General features: G+C 43.9%; 1 protein-coding gene across 2 annotated transcripts in view; it reads left to right on the plus strand.

Moving 5' to 3' along the window:
* Window positions 1–16713, plus strand: part of CORIN (corin, serine peptidase) — a 506461-nt gene that overhangs the window by 362070 nt on the left and 127678 nt on the right. For both annotated transcript variants that reach the window (XM_073645535.1, XM_073645536.1), the window contains exons 8-9: window positions 10069–10179; window positions 13110–13232. In XM_073645535.1, the coding sequence (XP_073501636.1) occupies window positions 10069–10179; window positions 13110–13232 (234 nt within the window). The remainder of the gene's footprint in view (window positions 1–10068; window positions 10180–13109; window positions 13233–16713) is intronic.

Genomic DNA, 16713 nt, shown 5'->3' on the forward strand with positions numbered 1-16713 from the left:
GTCCGAGCCCCTATGCCTTGGGGTGCCTCCTGATGCTCTTCACTGAGTATCCCGTGGTCCCGAAGCATTTCCTTTGAAGAAATGAAGTGTCCAAACTACAGGTGGTGTAGCTTGCTTAACAGCCGGGATAATCCGCTGACTAGCAGACCCTGCTACTAGGCACAAAGTATTTCCTGGGCTAGATGCAGTTAAAAATTTGTAATTAGATACTCTCGTTGGATGCTGAGAAAGCATTCCATAGAGTCTCCTGGCACGCCATATATGATTCTCTTAAAAAGCTTTGGTTAGGGGTCTAGGGGACCCTTTTATAGCCAAAATCACGGCCCTGTATTGCAATACGTCACCTAGGCTGAAGATAAATGGAACTGTAGCACCCTGAGGGCTCGGTTGCTACAGAGGTATTGCACCTCACCCAGAGGTGTGATATCTCACTCTCAGGTAAGGATGTAGTGTGGATCAGGACCCGACACCTGCATGCATTACACCACATTGCCGTGGGGCAGGGCGACCAATATGCCCCTGAGATGGGCACGACAGTCCCTGTCCCTGGCTGGAGTGGGGGGAGGGAACACTGAGGAAGGGGAACCCTGTAGTGCAGGAGCAGGGAGGAAGCAGTTCCTGGGTGCATTGAGAAGGGAGTATAAAAGGTGGGCACCATCTTAGTTCAGTGCAGAGAAGTCTGAGCAGAAGTGGCAGGGAGCAGGGGCTCTGCATGAGCTCTGCTCCGGAGGCGGGCCTAGTAACAGAGGCCCAGGCCTGGAAGAGGGAGAAGGAAGGAAGAGGAGCGGAGAAGGCTCCAGGAACGAGGAACGAAGGGATCTCAGGGGTGCGAACGGGCGAGTCGCCACCGCACGCCCGAATCCACCTGCGTGGAGGGGTCAGGCCAAAGGGGGAGACCGGTCCCCGAAACTAGTGGAGGCAGGAAACGACCCTCAGCTAGAAACAGGAGGCTGTGACATTTTATGTGGCGCAGCCCCTCGCTACACCCGCTAGGAAGGCACCACATAGGGTCAGGGAAACTGGCGCCAAGTTTACCAAGAGGAGGCCCGAGGCAGCCGGACAGAAGGGTTGGTAAGAAAGGCCAGACAAAGGACACACAAAGGGGGTCCTGTGAAGCACTCCAAAGTTATCTGGGAGTTGTCTGAGCCCCTCACCTGGTGAGCACAGTACGACGTGGGCAGCCGTTACCTGCAGACGTGGTCTGGATAATAAGAACTGTGAGTAAAGGCCCTGGACTGCATCACTGACTCCGTGTCATTACTGCTGCTGCCCTGCACCATCACCCCCATCCTCCGCATACACTGCCCTGAGGCTATACTCCTCCCGTGGGGAGTTATGCTACGCTCTGCTGCACCCACAACACCAGCCTCAGCGGTCTGCCCTGGAGCGGCGGTTCACTCTGACCGCAATCCACGGGTGGCGTAGTCGGACATTTAAACATCAAAACCACATAAATAGTTCCGCCACTGGTTTGACCGCCCTGAGCCACGGAACCGGGTTGCCGCCACGGAGACTACAACCACCAGCATCCACCAAAAAGGGTCCGGCTCCGGGTGTCCCAAGGCCCAGGGGGCGCGTCAGAACATTTTCATCACCTTTCACAGTCACCAATGGGACAAGGCAGGGATGTTCTCTGTCCCCTCTCTTATACATCCTAGTGACGGAGCACCTGCTCTCATCAATTCGCCATAACCCCAATATTAGGTGGATTGAGGTGGGAGGCACCGAGTACAAGTGCTCTCTATTTGCTGATGATGTCCTAGTATATATCACTCAATCACATATATCCATCCATGCTGTTATGGCTGAAATAGATCACTTTGTTACATGGTCAAATTTTAAAATCAATGCAGCGAAGTCTGAGGCCCTCGATGTCTCCCTCCCCAAATCCATATAGGATTCCATCCAGTCCAACTTTCCCTTTGCCTGGCCCTCACAGGGTATCAAATACTTAGGAATTCCTATTCATAGAGACCTCTCCCATCTATGTTATCTTAATTTTGGGCCCTTTCTTGAATAACTCCATACAGACCACGGTTGGCAAGTTAGAACTGTAAGATTCACTACGTGAACCACTGGTGTTTTGTGGAAAAGCACATATACACTGTGTTCCAAATTATTATGCAAAAAGTGTTTAGGAGTGATAAGGGAAGAATTTGTTTGTTTGTCAGTTAAACTCATTGATGGTGATGTGTGTCAGGGCTCTTTATATCACTGTAAGCAATTGCAGACACCTGTGCTAATTAGTTTGGCAGGTGTGTCCAATGAAAGGCAAGACTACTTAAGAAGGCTGTCTCACATTATTAAGCAGCCTACATTTTCTGCCAAAATGGGAAAGAAAAAGGATGTGTCGGCTGCTGAGAAGCAACAAATTGTGGAGTGTTTAGGTCAAGGCATGACTACAATCAACATTGTGCGATGATCAGGATGAAGTGTCTTGGCAATCAAGAAGTATGTAGCTGATTCACAGTACACACGTGTGCGTGCTGATAAGGGCAAATTGAGGACTCTTTCCTACAGGCAATTACGTCAGGTTGAAAGAGCAGCGGCAAAAAAGCCTTGTCATAGCAGCAGACAAGTTTTTGAAGCTGCTTGTGCCTCCAACATCCCCCAAACAACAAGATGCAGGGTCCTTCAGAGGTTTGCAGCTGTGCATACGCCATCCTGTCGACCTCCTCTATCCACTTCACACAAGCAGAAACGGCTCCAGTGGGCCAAACATTACATGAAGACTGATTTCAAAACTGTTTTGTTCACGGATGAGTGCCGTGCAGCGCTCGATGGTCCAGATGGATGGAGTGGAGGATGGCTGGTTGATGGACACCCCACGCAAACACGGCTACAGCGCCAACAAGGAGGAGGTGGAGTAATGTTTTGGGCTGGAATCATGGGGAGAGAGATTGTCGGCCCCTTTAGGATCCCTGAAGGCGCTAAAGATGAACTCCATAATGTATGTGGATTTTCTCAAACAGCACTTCCTGCCATGGTTCAAGAAGAAGAACCGTGTATTTCACAGCAAGATCATTTTTCTGCATGATAATGCACCATCTCATGCTGCACATAAAACATCTGCATCTCTGGCTGATATGGGCATAAAAGGGGACAAACTTATGGTGTGACCCCCATGCTCCCCTGACCTCTACCCCATTCAGAACCTTTGGAGCATCATTAAAAGGAGTGTCTATGATGGCGGGAGGCAGTTCACATCTAAGCAACAGCTCTGGGAGGGTATTCTGTCCTCATGCAAAACAATTGAAGCAGAAACCATCCAAAACCTGACAAATTCAATGGACGAGAGAGTTCAGAACTTTCGAACAAGGGGTCCTATGTGAAAATGTAACATCACCTAGAATAAAGTTTTGAGTTGAAAACTGTTTGATTTCAGTTTCTAACAACCTGCTAATGCTTATAATTTCAAAAATGACCATTTTTTTGGTCTTTATTAAAATGAAAAGGTTGATCGAAAAGTTTGGGGGATCTAAGAGTGTGGCAACCCAGTAGTCATGATTACTTCGAATTCTGACAATATGAGGGTCATGCTGCAGGTAGTGCAGCAAGAAGGCACTTATGTGTCTTGCGCATCTCGGAGCCCCAAAATTATTTTCCGGGCTAGATGCAGCTAAAAATTATTATTAATTTTAAATCTGGTGAAGCTTTAGTATAGATGGCCTAATAGGATCAGTGCTGCACACTGCTACAAAGCCCAAATTATTTTCCAGTCAAGATACAGATAAACATGATTAGTAATTTTAAATCTGGTGGAGCTTATTATAGATGGCCTAATAGAATCAGTGCTGCACACTGCTACAAAGACCAAATTATTTTCCAGCCAAGATACAGATAAACATGATTAGTAATTTGAAAGCTTAAAACGGTTGGTAGGGTGATTTTAACCAATCATCAAGCTTTTACTCTCCCCAGGATGACACAGGGGTAGAAAAGTCGTTTCGGATCCATGATTTGTTCATCTTTATGAACGTGAGTCTGTCTACATTATCAGTGGAGAGCCGCGTGCGCTTATCTGTCAGCACACCACCAGCAGCGCTGAACACACGTTCAGACAGAACGCTGGCTGCGGGGCATGACAAGATCTCCAAGGCGTAAGTGGCTAGCTCCGGCCATTTATCCAGATTGGAAGCCCAAAAAGAGCAAGGGTCCAGTGACACAGTCGTGGCTTCAATGTTTACTTGGAGATACTCCTGTACCATCGTCTCTAGGCGTTGACTATGTGTCAGACTTCTTGTCTCCTGTGGCCTTGCAAAGGATGGGCTAAAAAAGTGGTGAAATGATTCCGCAAAATTGATGTTACCAGCAGATACTGTGGTTCTGTTACGGTTTGAGTGCTGAACACTTGACGGTCCCACAGTTGGCAAGTTGGAACTGTGAGATTCACTATGTGCACCACTGGTATTTTGTGGAAAAGCACATGTAAGATTCTGCAACAGTCTCTGCTGATACTCCTGCATGCGTGCATCCCTTTCTATGGCAGGAATAATTTCTGCAAATTTACTTTTGTACCGGGGATCTAACAGTGTGGCAACCCAGTAGTCAGGATTATTTCTAATTCTCACAATTCGAGGGTCATGTTGCAGGTAGTGCAGCAAGAAGGCACTCATGTGTGTTGCGCATCCAGGAGCACCAAGTCCCTGTTGTGTTGGTGGCGAGGTAACAATCATGCTTCCTTCCTCTGTCCTCTCCCCCCAACCTTGCACAACAGAAATGTGATCAAGGTCTCCCTCATCTGATGAGTCTTCCATCAGTTCGTCCTCCACTTCTTCCTGGGCTCCTGCACCTTCCTCACTAGTTTGGCTGCTACCATGCGCCCTGGTAAAACCATCTCCCCCACCCTCACATGCCTGCCGCCTTGGTGCTGCCGACCGTCTGGACCTTGCAGATGTTAGCCCTTCCGCATACAACTCCTCCTCCTCTACTTCCTCCACCTCCTCTTGTGCCACCACCTGACTCCGAATTCTGTTTAACATGTGCTCCAGCATGTAAATCACCGGAATAGTCATGCTGATAATGGCATCGTCAGCACTAAACATCTTCGTCGCCATTTCAAAACTGTGCAGAAGGGTGCATAGGTCCCTGATCTGAGACCACTCCTCCAGCGTGATTTGCCCCACCTCTGGATCTCGTTGGCCCAGGCTATACGTCAGAACGTATTGCACCAGGGCTTGTCGGTGCTGCCACAGTCGCTGCAACATGTGCAGAGTTGAATTCCACCGGGTAGGCACATCGCATTTTAGCCGGTGAAGTGGCAGGCCCAACGACTTCTGTAGAGATGTAAGTCGCTGAGCTGCGGGATGCGAACGGCGAAAGTGAGCACACAGTGACCGTGCCCTCTGCAGAAGGCCATCTAGTCTGGGATAGTGGGCTAAAAATTGCTGGACAACCAGGTTCAACACGTGAGCCATACAAGGCACGTGTGTGACATTGCCCCGGCGAAGGGCCGCACCCAGGTTTGCAGCATTGTCGCACACGGCCTTCCCTGGTTTCAGGTCCAGTGGAGACAACCATTCAAGAAATTGGTTCTCCAGAGCTGACCACAACTCCTCAGCTGTGTGACTCACATTTCCCAGACATTTCAATGTAAAAACCGCCTGATGACGTTGAGCCCTACTGCCAGCATAGTAAGGAGGTGTGCAGGATCCCTTCTGCGCAGTTAGAAAGCTTGTGGCATGACCAGACAGGCTTTGGGTGCAGGTGGAAGACCGAGAGGAGGTTGAGGAGGCAGAAGCAGTGGAGGAACTTTGACATAAAGAGGATTGACGCACATCTCGTGGGGACGGCAAGACTTGGACAGCAGCCCCTTGTCCTGCTGTCACCATAGTTACCCAGTGCCCAGTCAGCGACATGTAACGCCCCTGTCCATGCCTACTCGTCCAAGTGTCTGTGGTGAAATGCACCCTGTCACACACAGAGTTTCTCAAAGAAGCGGTGATGTTGTGTGCGACATGCTGGTGGAGCGCAGGCACACCTTTCTTTGAGAAGTAGTGCCGACTGGGCATCTGGTACTGGGGTACTGCGACGGACATAAGGTCTCGAAAATCCTCTGTGTCCACCAGGCGGAAAGGCAGCATTTCTGTAGCCAAGAACTTGCAGATGGTGAAATTCAACCTCTTAGCTTTCTCATGGCTAGTAGGAAATGGTCTTTTACTTGTCCACATCTGAGGGACCGAGGGCTGGCTATTGTGCTTAGACGAGGTTGATAAGGGTGTCCCCGGCAAACTGCCGGTCTGTGAGGAAGATGCAGGCGGACATGTTAGGTTGCCTTGATCCAAAGGTGGTGCTATCGATGTCGGACAGCGCTCAACACCAGCTGGTGCTACCACCTCCAAAGAAAATGATGACCTGCCAATCACGCTGGCTGTTGCGGGTAAAGAGGTGGCAGGTCTGCGCCCCAAAACAGGTGTGACTGCTGTCCCCCCAGTCACAGAGGATGAAGAGGCCGCGGATGCACAAGATATGGCAGACGGTGGTTGGCCCGGCCGGCTAGGCCGCATTGTAGCACACTGAGCTTCCCACTGCAACTTATGCTTCATGTCCATGTGCCGGTTCATGCATGAAGTACTCAAACTATGTATTTTTTGGCCTCTACTTAGCTTTTGCTGACAAATGTTACAGATAACACGAGTTGGGTCATCTTTATCGATCTGAAAAAATGCCCAGGCTATGCAAGGCTTAGCACCCATGCGACCTGAAGAGCCACCACGACTTGTGGTGAGAGGCAGAGTTGTGTTTGAGGATGCAGTTGTTGACGTGCTTCCAGTACTACGTCTCTGTCCAGGAAGGCGCAACCTGACCTCGTCGTAACTAGCATCTTCCTCCACCTCCTCTGCTGACCTCATCTCTTGGCTGACTGTGGGTTGACAGTAAGTGGGATCTCCAACCTCATCATCATCACCCTGTGCGTTATCACACCCGTCGTCCTCAGAGCCAACCTGTTTCTGCCCTGACAAAAAACTAAAGTTGTCGCTCCAATCAGGTATTTGAGTCTTATCATCGTCTTCCTCATTGTCTCCACCAACAGGAGTTACAGTTTGGGAATGAGGGTCTACATTATGGTCAGAACCTTCTGCGTCTGGTCCTGGATCCGACTCATAAAGATTCTGGGCATCAGTGCAGATCATTTCCTCGTCTGGATTCACAGAAGCGCTGGAGTCGACCTCTGATTCCCAGGCTATAGTATGAGTAAACAGCTCTGCAGACTCAGCCATCTGTTCTACCTCATACTCAGACGGGCAGCTGGAGATTTGGGAGCTGTGAGGAAGCAAGTGCGATTGGGGTGACACCTTTGAGGACTGGAGTATTTGTGATGTTGAAGTTGATGTGGAGGAGAGCCCACTTAAAGGAGCACTTGATATCCGTTGAAGCACCTGCTGTTTTTGTGCCTCATCTGGAATTTGTAGCGATTGGCGTGGCCGTAAGAAAGGGATCTTATCACATTGTCCGCTAAAAGAAGTAGACATTTTAGTTTGGCTGGAAGATGGTCTTTCTTCTGCAGATGTTACTGTTGCTTTAACACCTACCCCACGGACACAACCTTTTTTCCCCTTCCCAACACGCCTATTCCCCTTTCCACCAGCAGCAGGCCTTTTTCCACTCATTTTGGTGGTTAACTAATTAACAACTCTGGAGTTGTTTGCACAAAAAAACAATGGATGGGAACCGAGCAGAGCTGAGTGGCCAAACTGTGGTATTAGGCCAAAACTATTGGCTGGGTTAGATGCAGAAAAAAATTATATTCAATTTGCAACCTGATGGAGGTCAGTATAGATGGACTTATAGAGAAAGTCCCACACACTGCTAGAAGGCCAAATATTTTTTCAGAGCTAGATACAGAAAAAAATATATTCAGTTTGCAACCTGATGGAGGTCTGTATAGATGGATTAATAGAACAAGTCCCACACACAGCTAGAAGCCCAATATTTTTTCAGAGGTAGATGCAGAAAAAAATATATTCAGTTTGCAACCTGATGGAGGTCTGTATAGATGGATTAATAGAAGAAGTCCCACACACAGCTAGAAGCCCAATATTTTTTCAGAGGTAGATGCAGAAAAAAATATATTCAGTTTGCAACCTGATGGAGGTCAGTATAGATGGACTAATACAACAAGTCCCACACACAGCTAGAAGCCCAATATTTTTTCAGAGGTAGATGCAGAAAAAAATATATTCAGTTTGCAACCTGATGGAGGTCAGTATAGATGGATTAATAGAACAAGTCCCACACACAGCTAGAAGCCCAATATTTTTTCAGAGGTAGATGCAGAAAAAAATATATTCAGTTTGCAACCTGATGGAGGTCAGTATAGATGGACTAATACAACAAGTCCCACACACAGCTAGAAGCCCAATATTTTTTCAGAGGTAGATGCAGAAAAAAATATATTCAGTTTGCAACCTGATGGAGGTTAGTATAGATGGATTAATAGAACAAGTCCCACACACAGCTAGAAGCCCAATATTTTTTCAGAGGTAGATGCAGAAAAAAATTATATTCAATTTGCAACCTGATGGAGGTCAGTATAGATGGACTAATAGAATGATGCTATGCCCAAAAGATTTTACTTCACTAGGTGCAGTAAAAAAATTGGTATTCTATACACAGGTGGTATATCTTGCAACACAGACAGGCTACTCCACTGACTAACACACTCTGCAATAGGCCAAAAAGGATTAGCTTTGCTAGATTCAGCCAAATGCTGTGAAAAAAACTTGCACAGCACTGGCACAGACCTGCCTGGCAAAAACTGATAGGAACTGATGTAACCTAGTCCTGAAAAGGACTCCAATTACAATTAGTCTTTACTCCCACAACCTATCTATTTAAGAGCACAGACCTGCCTGATAAAAGTCGTAGGAAATGCTGTAACCTAGTCCTTAAAAGGACTGCAATCACAACTATTCCCTACTCCCAAGCTATCTGTATATTTGTGCGAAAATTGGCTTGAAATTAACAAGGTATAGCGCACACAGCAACAGCGGTGCCGTCTAACACGCAGCTGCAGCAGTGAGAAAATGGTGGCGACGGGGAAAATGGCTTGGTCTTATAGGGCAAGGACATGTGACATACACTGCCAATGACACATGCCCTTAATTGTGTGAAAAAAAGCACTTCGCTCCGTGTGTGCACTGCTGATAGGCTGACAGATTGCACCTCCCCACTGTAAATGCGGGAAAGAGAAAAAAAAAATGGATATCTTCATTGTTCCTGCAGAGATCCATCCCCTGCCCCTCCCCCCACCCCGCTGTACACTCAAACTGCGTATTAACATTAATTTTCATCATTACTGAGAAAAAATCCAGTTATGATTTTGGTGCACGAACAGTTATCGAACATAACCTCGAACAGCCGAATTTTTCTCAAATTGTTCGTGTTCGCCGAACGGCTCGAACACCGCCCAAAACAGCTCGAATTTGAGATTGGCGAACAGTTCGAGTAGAACAACGCTCATCTCTACTTGTTACAATCCTCTTGTTCCTCAAACCTTTTTTTTCCTGCTCTCCCTTTATTCCTTTTTCATTTCTCCTTCCGTTTCTTCTTTATTTTTAGATTTCAGAAATTTAAAGGGAATCTGTCACCAGGTTTTTGTTACCCCATTTAGAGTAGCTTTAGGTAGAGGCAGAGAGTCTGATTCCAGTGATGTGTCACTTACTGAGCTTCTTGGTGTAGTTTTTATAAAATCCCTGTTTTATCTGTTGCAGCTCTAGCAGTGCTCAGTATGCTGAACTCTGTATAACCCACCCACACACCTATTTGGTAGCTTCCTGTGTGCACTGTGCATAGGCAGAAAGCTGCCAATCAGTGGTGGGGGCGGGGTTGGACTAACTGGCAGCAGGTTTACTAGTCCTCTAGTGATAACCTCCTGGTGATAAAACAGTGATTTTTTCATAATTACAGCAAGCCGCCCAGTAAGTGACTCTACTGCTCTCAGATTAGGTGGAAAAAACTGGTGACAGATTCCCTTTATAAAAATATTAAATCATACTGTTTCTGATGTAATTTACGTCAAGTATTTATTTTATGATTGGCCAATAATTCTAACATCCGAATCCACAGACTGTAATCCTGCACAAAGTTATCGTTGTGGAGATGGACGATGCATTGCATTGAAATGGGTTTGCGATGGTGACCACGATTGTGCTGATAAGTCTGATGAAGTCAACTGCTGTAAGATATATTTATACTATATTATTAAATTCCTTGGCCAACAAGTATCGTGCTCCCTGTGATAATCCACTAGTGCATTGTCAGTAAAAATAATAGTGTATAAAGTGTGTGCTTTATTAATTCTCTTGCACCTTTTTGTGATTCATGTTTGTTAGGTGGCTGTGGTTATGGGCCATCATAATCAAGCCGTCAGCAGGCTGACCTAAAATGTAAATTACAAAACTAAACTAAAAAGTTCTTCTTCTAATTCTAGGTAAAATAAATTCCAAAAATTATAAATAAAACGAGTAATATTGATACATTTCTAGTCTCCCTTTAAATGTTGTCCTTAGCGTGTTGCTTAAATAGTTCAAATCATTTTACCGTAATTTGCAGTCTTCACTATGCTGCTACTTCACTTTGATCATTGCAGTAGTGTTGTGAGATCATTATCATTTATTTTGATGTCACATTATTATTATTGTGTCATCATTATTTGGCTAGAGTCGGATGAGTGTAAATTCTATCATCCGAGAGAATCGGGTCCATTATACAAGTCACTCTCTGATCAAACTCTTACCAGAGAGTGAGCATCGTTTGAGACGATTCTCTCACATGAGGAGAAGATGGAGAAAAAAAATGTCTCCATCTTCTTGATTTTGTGAGTGCGTGGAAATCAGACTGCACTCTGAAGTCATCCGAGTGCGGTCCAATGTTTTCCACGCGATCATTGAGTTGCTTGGCCAAGAGCGATCCTAATATCTGCTCAAACTCAGACACGCTGCGATTTTTTTCCTTGGACTAGCTCTGTCCGAAGAAAAAAAATAAAATGTACATGGCCCCATAGACTAGCATTGGTCCAGGTGCGATCCAATGTTTTGTCACATAGCACTCGGACCAATAATACGGTCATGTGCACAAGCCCTTAAACCTGTATTTTTTTTACTGTGAAATCTGCACTCGTAAAGGTGACAAAATAATTAAAATGAAAAACAAAAGAAAATAATAAAAACAAGGATTTACTCTTACCTAAGTAACTTCATTATCTAAACCTTGCTGGCATACATACAGTATTAGAGATTTATTAGCCAACTTGCAGATTTCAGAAGGTCTTGCCAACCATCTAATATGTGCGAGGACTCCCAAGTATCTCCTGACAGCAGGTGTTAGCAAGAGATAAGCAATGGGCAGTTGAATTTATTCTGCCTAATCTTCTTGTTCTTGGGGAGGTAAGCCACCACTATGATTATCTGGCAGCGTGTTACACTGGCCACACACATCAGATGGATCATGCAGCTGACACCCATCTCAGTCAACACTCCCATACACAGGCGCTCTCATTCGGCCGAGCGTTCCTGTGTTCTGTATGAGAAAGCTACTGATTGACACGTCTGCCGGAGGCTTACCTCTGGGAGAACAATGCGATTGGCAGTCTGAAATTGAACATGAGTGATCATAGTAGCATAGTAACATAATTTTTAAGGTTGAAGGAAGACTAAGTCCATCTAGTTCAACCCATAGCCTAACATGTTGATCCAGAGGAAAGCAAAAAAAAAACACGAGGCAAACACTAAGCTCCACATTGGGGAAAAAAAATCCTTCCCGACTCCATACGACAATCAGACTAGTTCCCTGGATCAACGCCCTATCAAGGAATCTAGTATATATAACCTGTAATATTATACTTTTCAAGAAAGGCATCCATGCCCTTCTTAAATTTTAGTAGTGAATCACTCATTACAACATCATGCGGCAGAGAGTTCCATAGTCTCACTGCTCTTACAGTAAAGAATCCCCGTCTGTGATTATAATTAAACCTTCTTTCCTCCAGACGTAGAAGATGCCCCCTTGTCCCCGTCTCAGGCCTCAGAGTAAAAAGATCAGTAGAAAGGTCTTTGTACTGTCCCCTCATATACTTGTACATAGTAATAAGATCACCCCTAAGCCTTCTTTTTTCCACAGTAAATAACCCCAAGTGTAATAACCCGTCTTGGTATTGCAGACCCCCCAGTCCTCTAATAACCTTGGTCGCTCTTCTCTGCACCCGCTCTAGTTCAGCTATGTCTTTCTTATACACCGGAGACCAGAACTGTACACAGTATTCTAAGTGTGGTCGCACTAGTGAATTGTATAGAGGTAAAATTATGTTCTCCTCATGAGCATCTATGCCTCTTTTAATGCATCCCATTATTTTATTTGCCTTTGCAGCTGCTGCCTGACACTGGCCACCAAGCGTGAGCTTGTTGTCCACCAATACACCCAGGTCTTTTTCAGTGACAGTTTTGCTCAATTAAGCATATAATTATACATTTTATTTCCTCTGCCCAAGTGCGTTACCTTCCATTTATCCCCATTAAAGTTCATTTGCCATTTATCAGTCCAAGCTTCTAGTTTACATAGATCCTCCTGTAATATAAAATTGTCCTCCTCTGTATTGATTACCCTGCAGAGTTTAGTGTCATCTGCAAATATTGAAATACTACTCTGTATGCCCCCTACAAGGTCATTAATAAATATGTTAAAATCGATATCTTCCCCGACAATCATTCTGCCAGATCCCCCATACACATTAGATATTGGCGGATTTGGCTGACATTACTCTAATGTGCATGATTGGAGGCCTTTACCCTCGTTTTCCTATTGAGAACACATGCATGATCTACCAAGCCAAGTATGGGAGAGATGATTTTCTCCTCCTCAGCTCTTCTGTCATGTAATATAAACATATTATAACCTAATAGACTTGGATTATTAGATCAACTTCAGAATACATCATGATTACGTACCAGAAGTAGATTTTCTCATCCACCCATTGTCATATGAACAGTAATAATATTACTGCTGCTAATAATAATAATACATGTTATGTGTGACTCTGGAAAAATACCCCATTGACTCTTACAGAATTGAATTTCATGACACTAATCTTATGTGTTGTTCTATTTCTATAGCGTGCCATAGCCAAGGTCTCTTCGAGTGTAAAAACGGACAGTGTATTCCCAGTGCCTTCCTCTGTGATGGAGATAATGACTGTAAAGATGGCAGCGATGAAGAAAATTGCACTGCAAATAAAGGTACGAAATAAATTTATCTTCCTGAAAAATATATGTCCCTAAAAGAACTAAAATGTATGTCATTCTACATCAACTAAGGAATGTGCTCCTCAGAACTGTAGGGACATCACAGCCCCGAAACAGACTTCAATCACAGAACAATATAACTTTCAAACTGCTTATCTATGAACTAATCCAATATTTACAGCCACAACTGTTTATCCCTTCCCCATAGTAATAGCTCTGCTTTACGACACTTGTCTCATCTATTGCATTATTCTTCTGCCCCGTTGTGTATAAATACAGGTGCATCTCACTAAATTAGAATATCATCAAAAAGTTAATTTATTTCAGTTCTTCAATACAAAAAGTGAAGCTCATATATTATATAGAGTCATTACAAACAGAGTGATCTATTTCAAGTGTTTACTTCTGTTAATGTTGCTGATTATGGCTTACAGCCAATGAAAACACAAAAGTCATTATCTCAGTAAATTACAATAATTAACAAAAAACACCTGCAAAGGCTTCCTAAGCACTTGAAAAGGTCCCTTAGTCTGTTTCAGTAGGCTCAATAATCATGGGGAAGACTGCTGACTTGACAGATGTCCAGAAGGCAGTCATTGACACTCCACAAGGTCCCAGAGTTCCAATTTTCATTTGGAAATCAAGGTCCCAGAGTCTGGAGGAAGAGTGGAGAGGCCACAATCCAAGCTGCTTGAGGTCTAGTGTGAAGTTTCCACAAACAGTGATGGTTTGGGGAGCCATGTCATCTGCTGGTGTAGGTCCACGGTGTTTTATCAAGACCAAAGTCAGCGCAGCCGTCTACCAGGAAATTTTAGAGCACTTCATGCTTCCCTCTGCCAACAAGCTTTTTGGAGATGGAAGTTTCATTCTCCAGCAGGACTTGGCACCTGTCCACACTGCCAAAAGTACCAATACCTGGTTTAAATACAGCAGTATCACTGTGCTTGATTGGCCAGCAAACTCGCCTGACCTTAACCCCATAGAGAATCTATGGGGTATTGTCATGAGGAAGATGAGAGACACCAGACCCAACAGTGCAGACGGGCTGAAGGCAGCTATCAAAGCTACCTGGGCTTCCATAACACCTCAGCAGTGCCATAGGCTGATCGCCTCCATGCCACGCCGCATTGATGCAGTAATTGATGCAAAAGGAGCCCCGACCAAGTACTGAGTGCATTTACTGAACATACATTTCAGTAGGCCAATATTTCAGATTTTAAAAACATTTTTCAAGCTGTTGTTATAAAGTATTGTATTTACTGAGATAATGACTTTTGTGTTTTCATTGGCTGTAAGCCATAATCATCAACATTAACAGAAATAAACACTTGAAATAGATCACTCTGTTTGTAATGACTTTATATAATATATGACTTTCACTTTTTGTATTGAAGAACTCAAATAAATTAACTTTTTGATGATATTCTAATTTAGTGAGATGCACCTGTATTTATATACAACGGGGCAGAAGAATAATGCAATAGATGAGACAAGTGTCGTAAAGCAGAGCTATTACTATGGGGAAGGGATAAACAGTTGTGGCTGTAAATATATGTATGTGACACTTCAGATTTTGTGTCTGTTCTATGCCTGTTGAAGAGACCTGAGTAGTCTGGAAAGCTTGCAATTTGTTACCATCTTTTCAGTTAGCCATTAAAAGGTATCAACCACTGAGGACTATCAAATCTAAATATTTTTCTATCTACTGGCTAACACAGTACAAAAATATATATTTTCCCTAAACGAACTGAAATTTGCTGTACAACAGCTATAGACAAAATACTTGTAAAACCCGTTGACCAAAATTTAGCTCTAGTTTCTGATGTAGGGCTATAGCCATCTCTCTGGGTCTGGAATGGACTATCCATCTTAAAGCGGATCAGTTACCCGATTTGCATACATTCATTATTGAACATTTTGACATTTGAATTCACCAAATTTGCTGAATTTTGTGATTTAAAAGTGCTGAAGAAACTCCAAACTATTCTCTTTTCTCACACATAACCCTTCTTCAGTGCTGGGCTGTAAGACAATATCTGTAAAATATGTTCAGGCTTTTATGGCTTTCACTCCTCATCTCTATGACTAAACTGTGAGATGTGATGTCCTTTGACTATCCAGATTCACCTCAAAATGACTGCTGTATTATATCATGTAGTAATTAGAGGTGAGCAAATGCCTTTGTGCAACCCTGGTCCACAGTCCAGGTGAGTGCCATACACAGGAGCTTCTTCTGTAATCGGCGCCACTCCAGTCAGCCTTCTGCAGATTGTGTCCTGCTGGATCGCTCCAGTGTTTGCTTGATGAGCGGAAGGTCACTTCTCAATGTAAGTCTATGAGAGGCAGAACGAGGATCTCATGGACTTACACTGAGAACTTGTGACCATTATCTCTGACTTCTGGTGTCAGAAGCTGCGGTGTTACTAGATAGCGGATCGGGATAAGAGCAGGTCCGGATGTCACAGAAGATGGCGGCTGGTACTAAGGGAGAGAACGTACATTATCAATACCACTGCAGCGTTGAAATAAAACCTACGTGGTGCTTGAATATGGTTGAAAAAAGACAAATGTGCTTCAGGTTCACTCGAGATATGGGAAATGGTAAAAGGAATTGGTTATATGTACAACCATAATGTATGATCCAATCCTCCTCAAAAGAGATAATCTTTCCCTCCTAATCCCAGATGTTGCTCCACTGGACGAAACATTCAGAAAATAACTTTACATATTTACATAATTATGTTATTTTCTTCAACAAAAAGTATCTAATTATTTTTTTAAACTATCAATGGTTCCCGCAGCTCCTGAGGTAGACTATAACACAAACAGTTCTTATGGTAAAGAAGCTTTTTCTCCATTGGAGATTGAACTCTGTAGGTAAACAGCGTAATGAAATAAAAAATCAAAATGCCAAAATTATTTGGTCGCTGCAACATTGCAATGAAATGCAATAACGGGCGATCAAAACATTGTATTTACCCCAAAATGGTATCAATAAAAACATCTGCTTGGCACACAAAAAATAAGCCCTCACCCGGCCCCAGATCCCGAAAAAAAATGAGACGCTAGGGATCTCGGAAAATGGCGCCATTTTTTCTTTTTTTTTTTTACAAAATTTGAATTTTTTTTCAATACTTAAATAAAAAAGAACCTATACATGTTTGGTATCTACGGACTCATAATGACCTGGAGAAACATAATGGCAGGTCTGTTTTAGCGTTTAGTGAACATGGCAAAAAAAACAAAACAATTGTGGAATTGCACTTTTTTTTGCAATATCACCATACTTTTAATTTTTTTCCCGTTTTCCAGTACACGATATGGTAAAAGCAATGGTGTCGTTCAAAAGTACAACTCGTCCTGCAAAAAACAAGCCCTCACATGGCCGTATTGATGAAAAAATAAAAAAAAGTTCTGGCTCTGAGAGGAAGGGGAGCAAAAAACAGAAGCGAAAAAATGGAAAAACCCATGGTCC

The sequence above is a fragment of the Phyllobates terribilis genome, unplaced genomic scaffold (assembly GCF_046119375.1).
Source record: "Phyllobates terribilis strain yellow unplaced genomic scaffold, ASM4611937v1 Scaffold_1__5_contigs__length_1240528914, whole genome shotgun sequence".
Lineage (NCBI taxonomy): Eukaryota > Metazoa > Chordata > Amphibia > Anura > Dendrobatidae > Phyllobates > Phyllobates terribilis.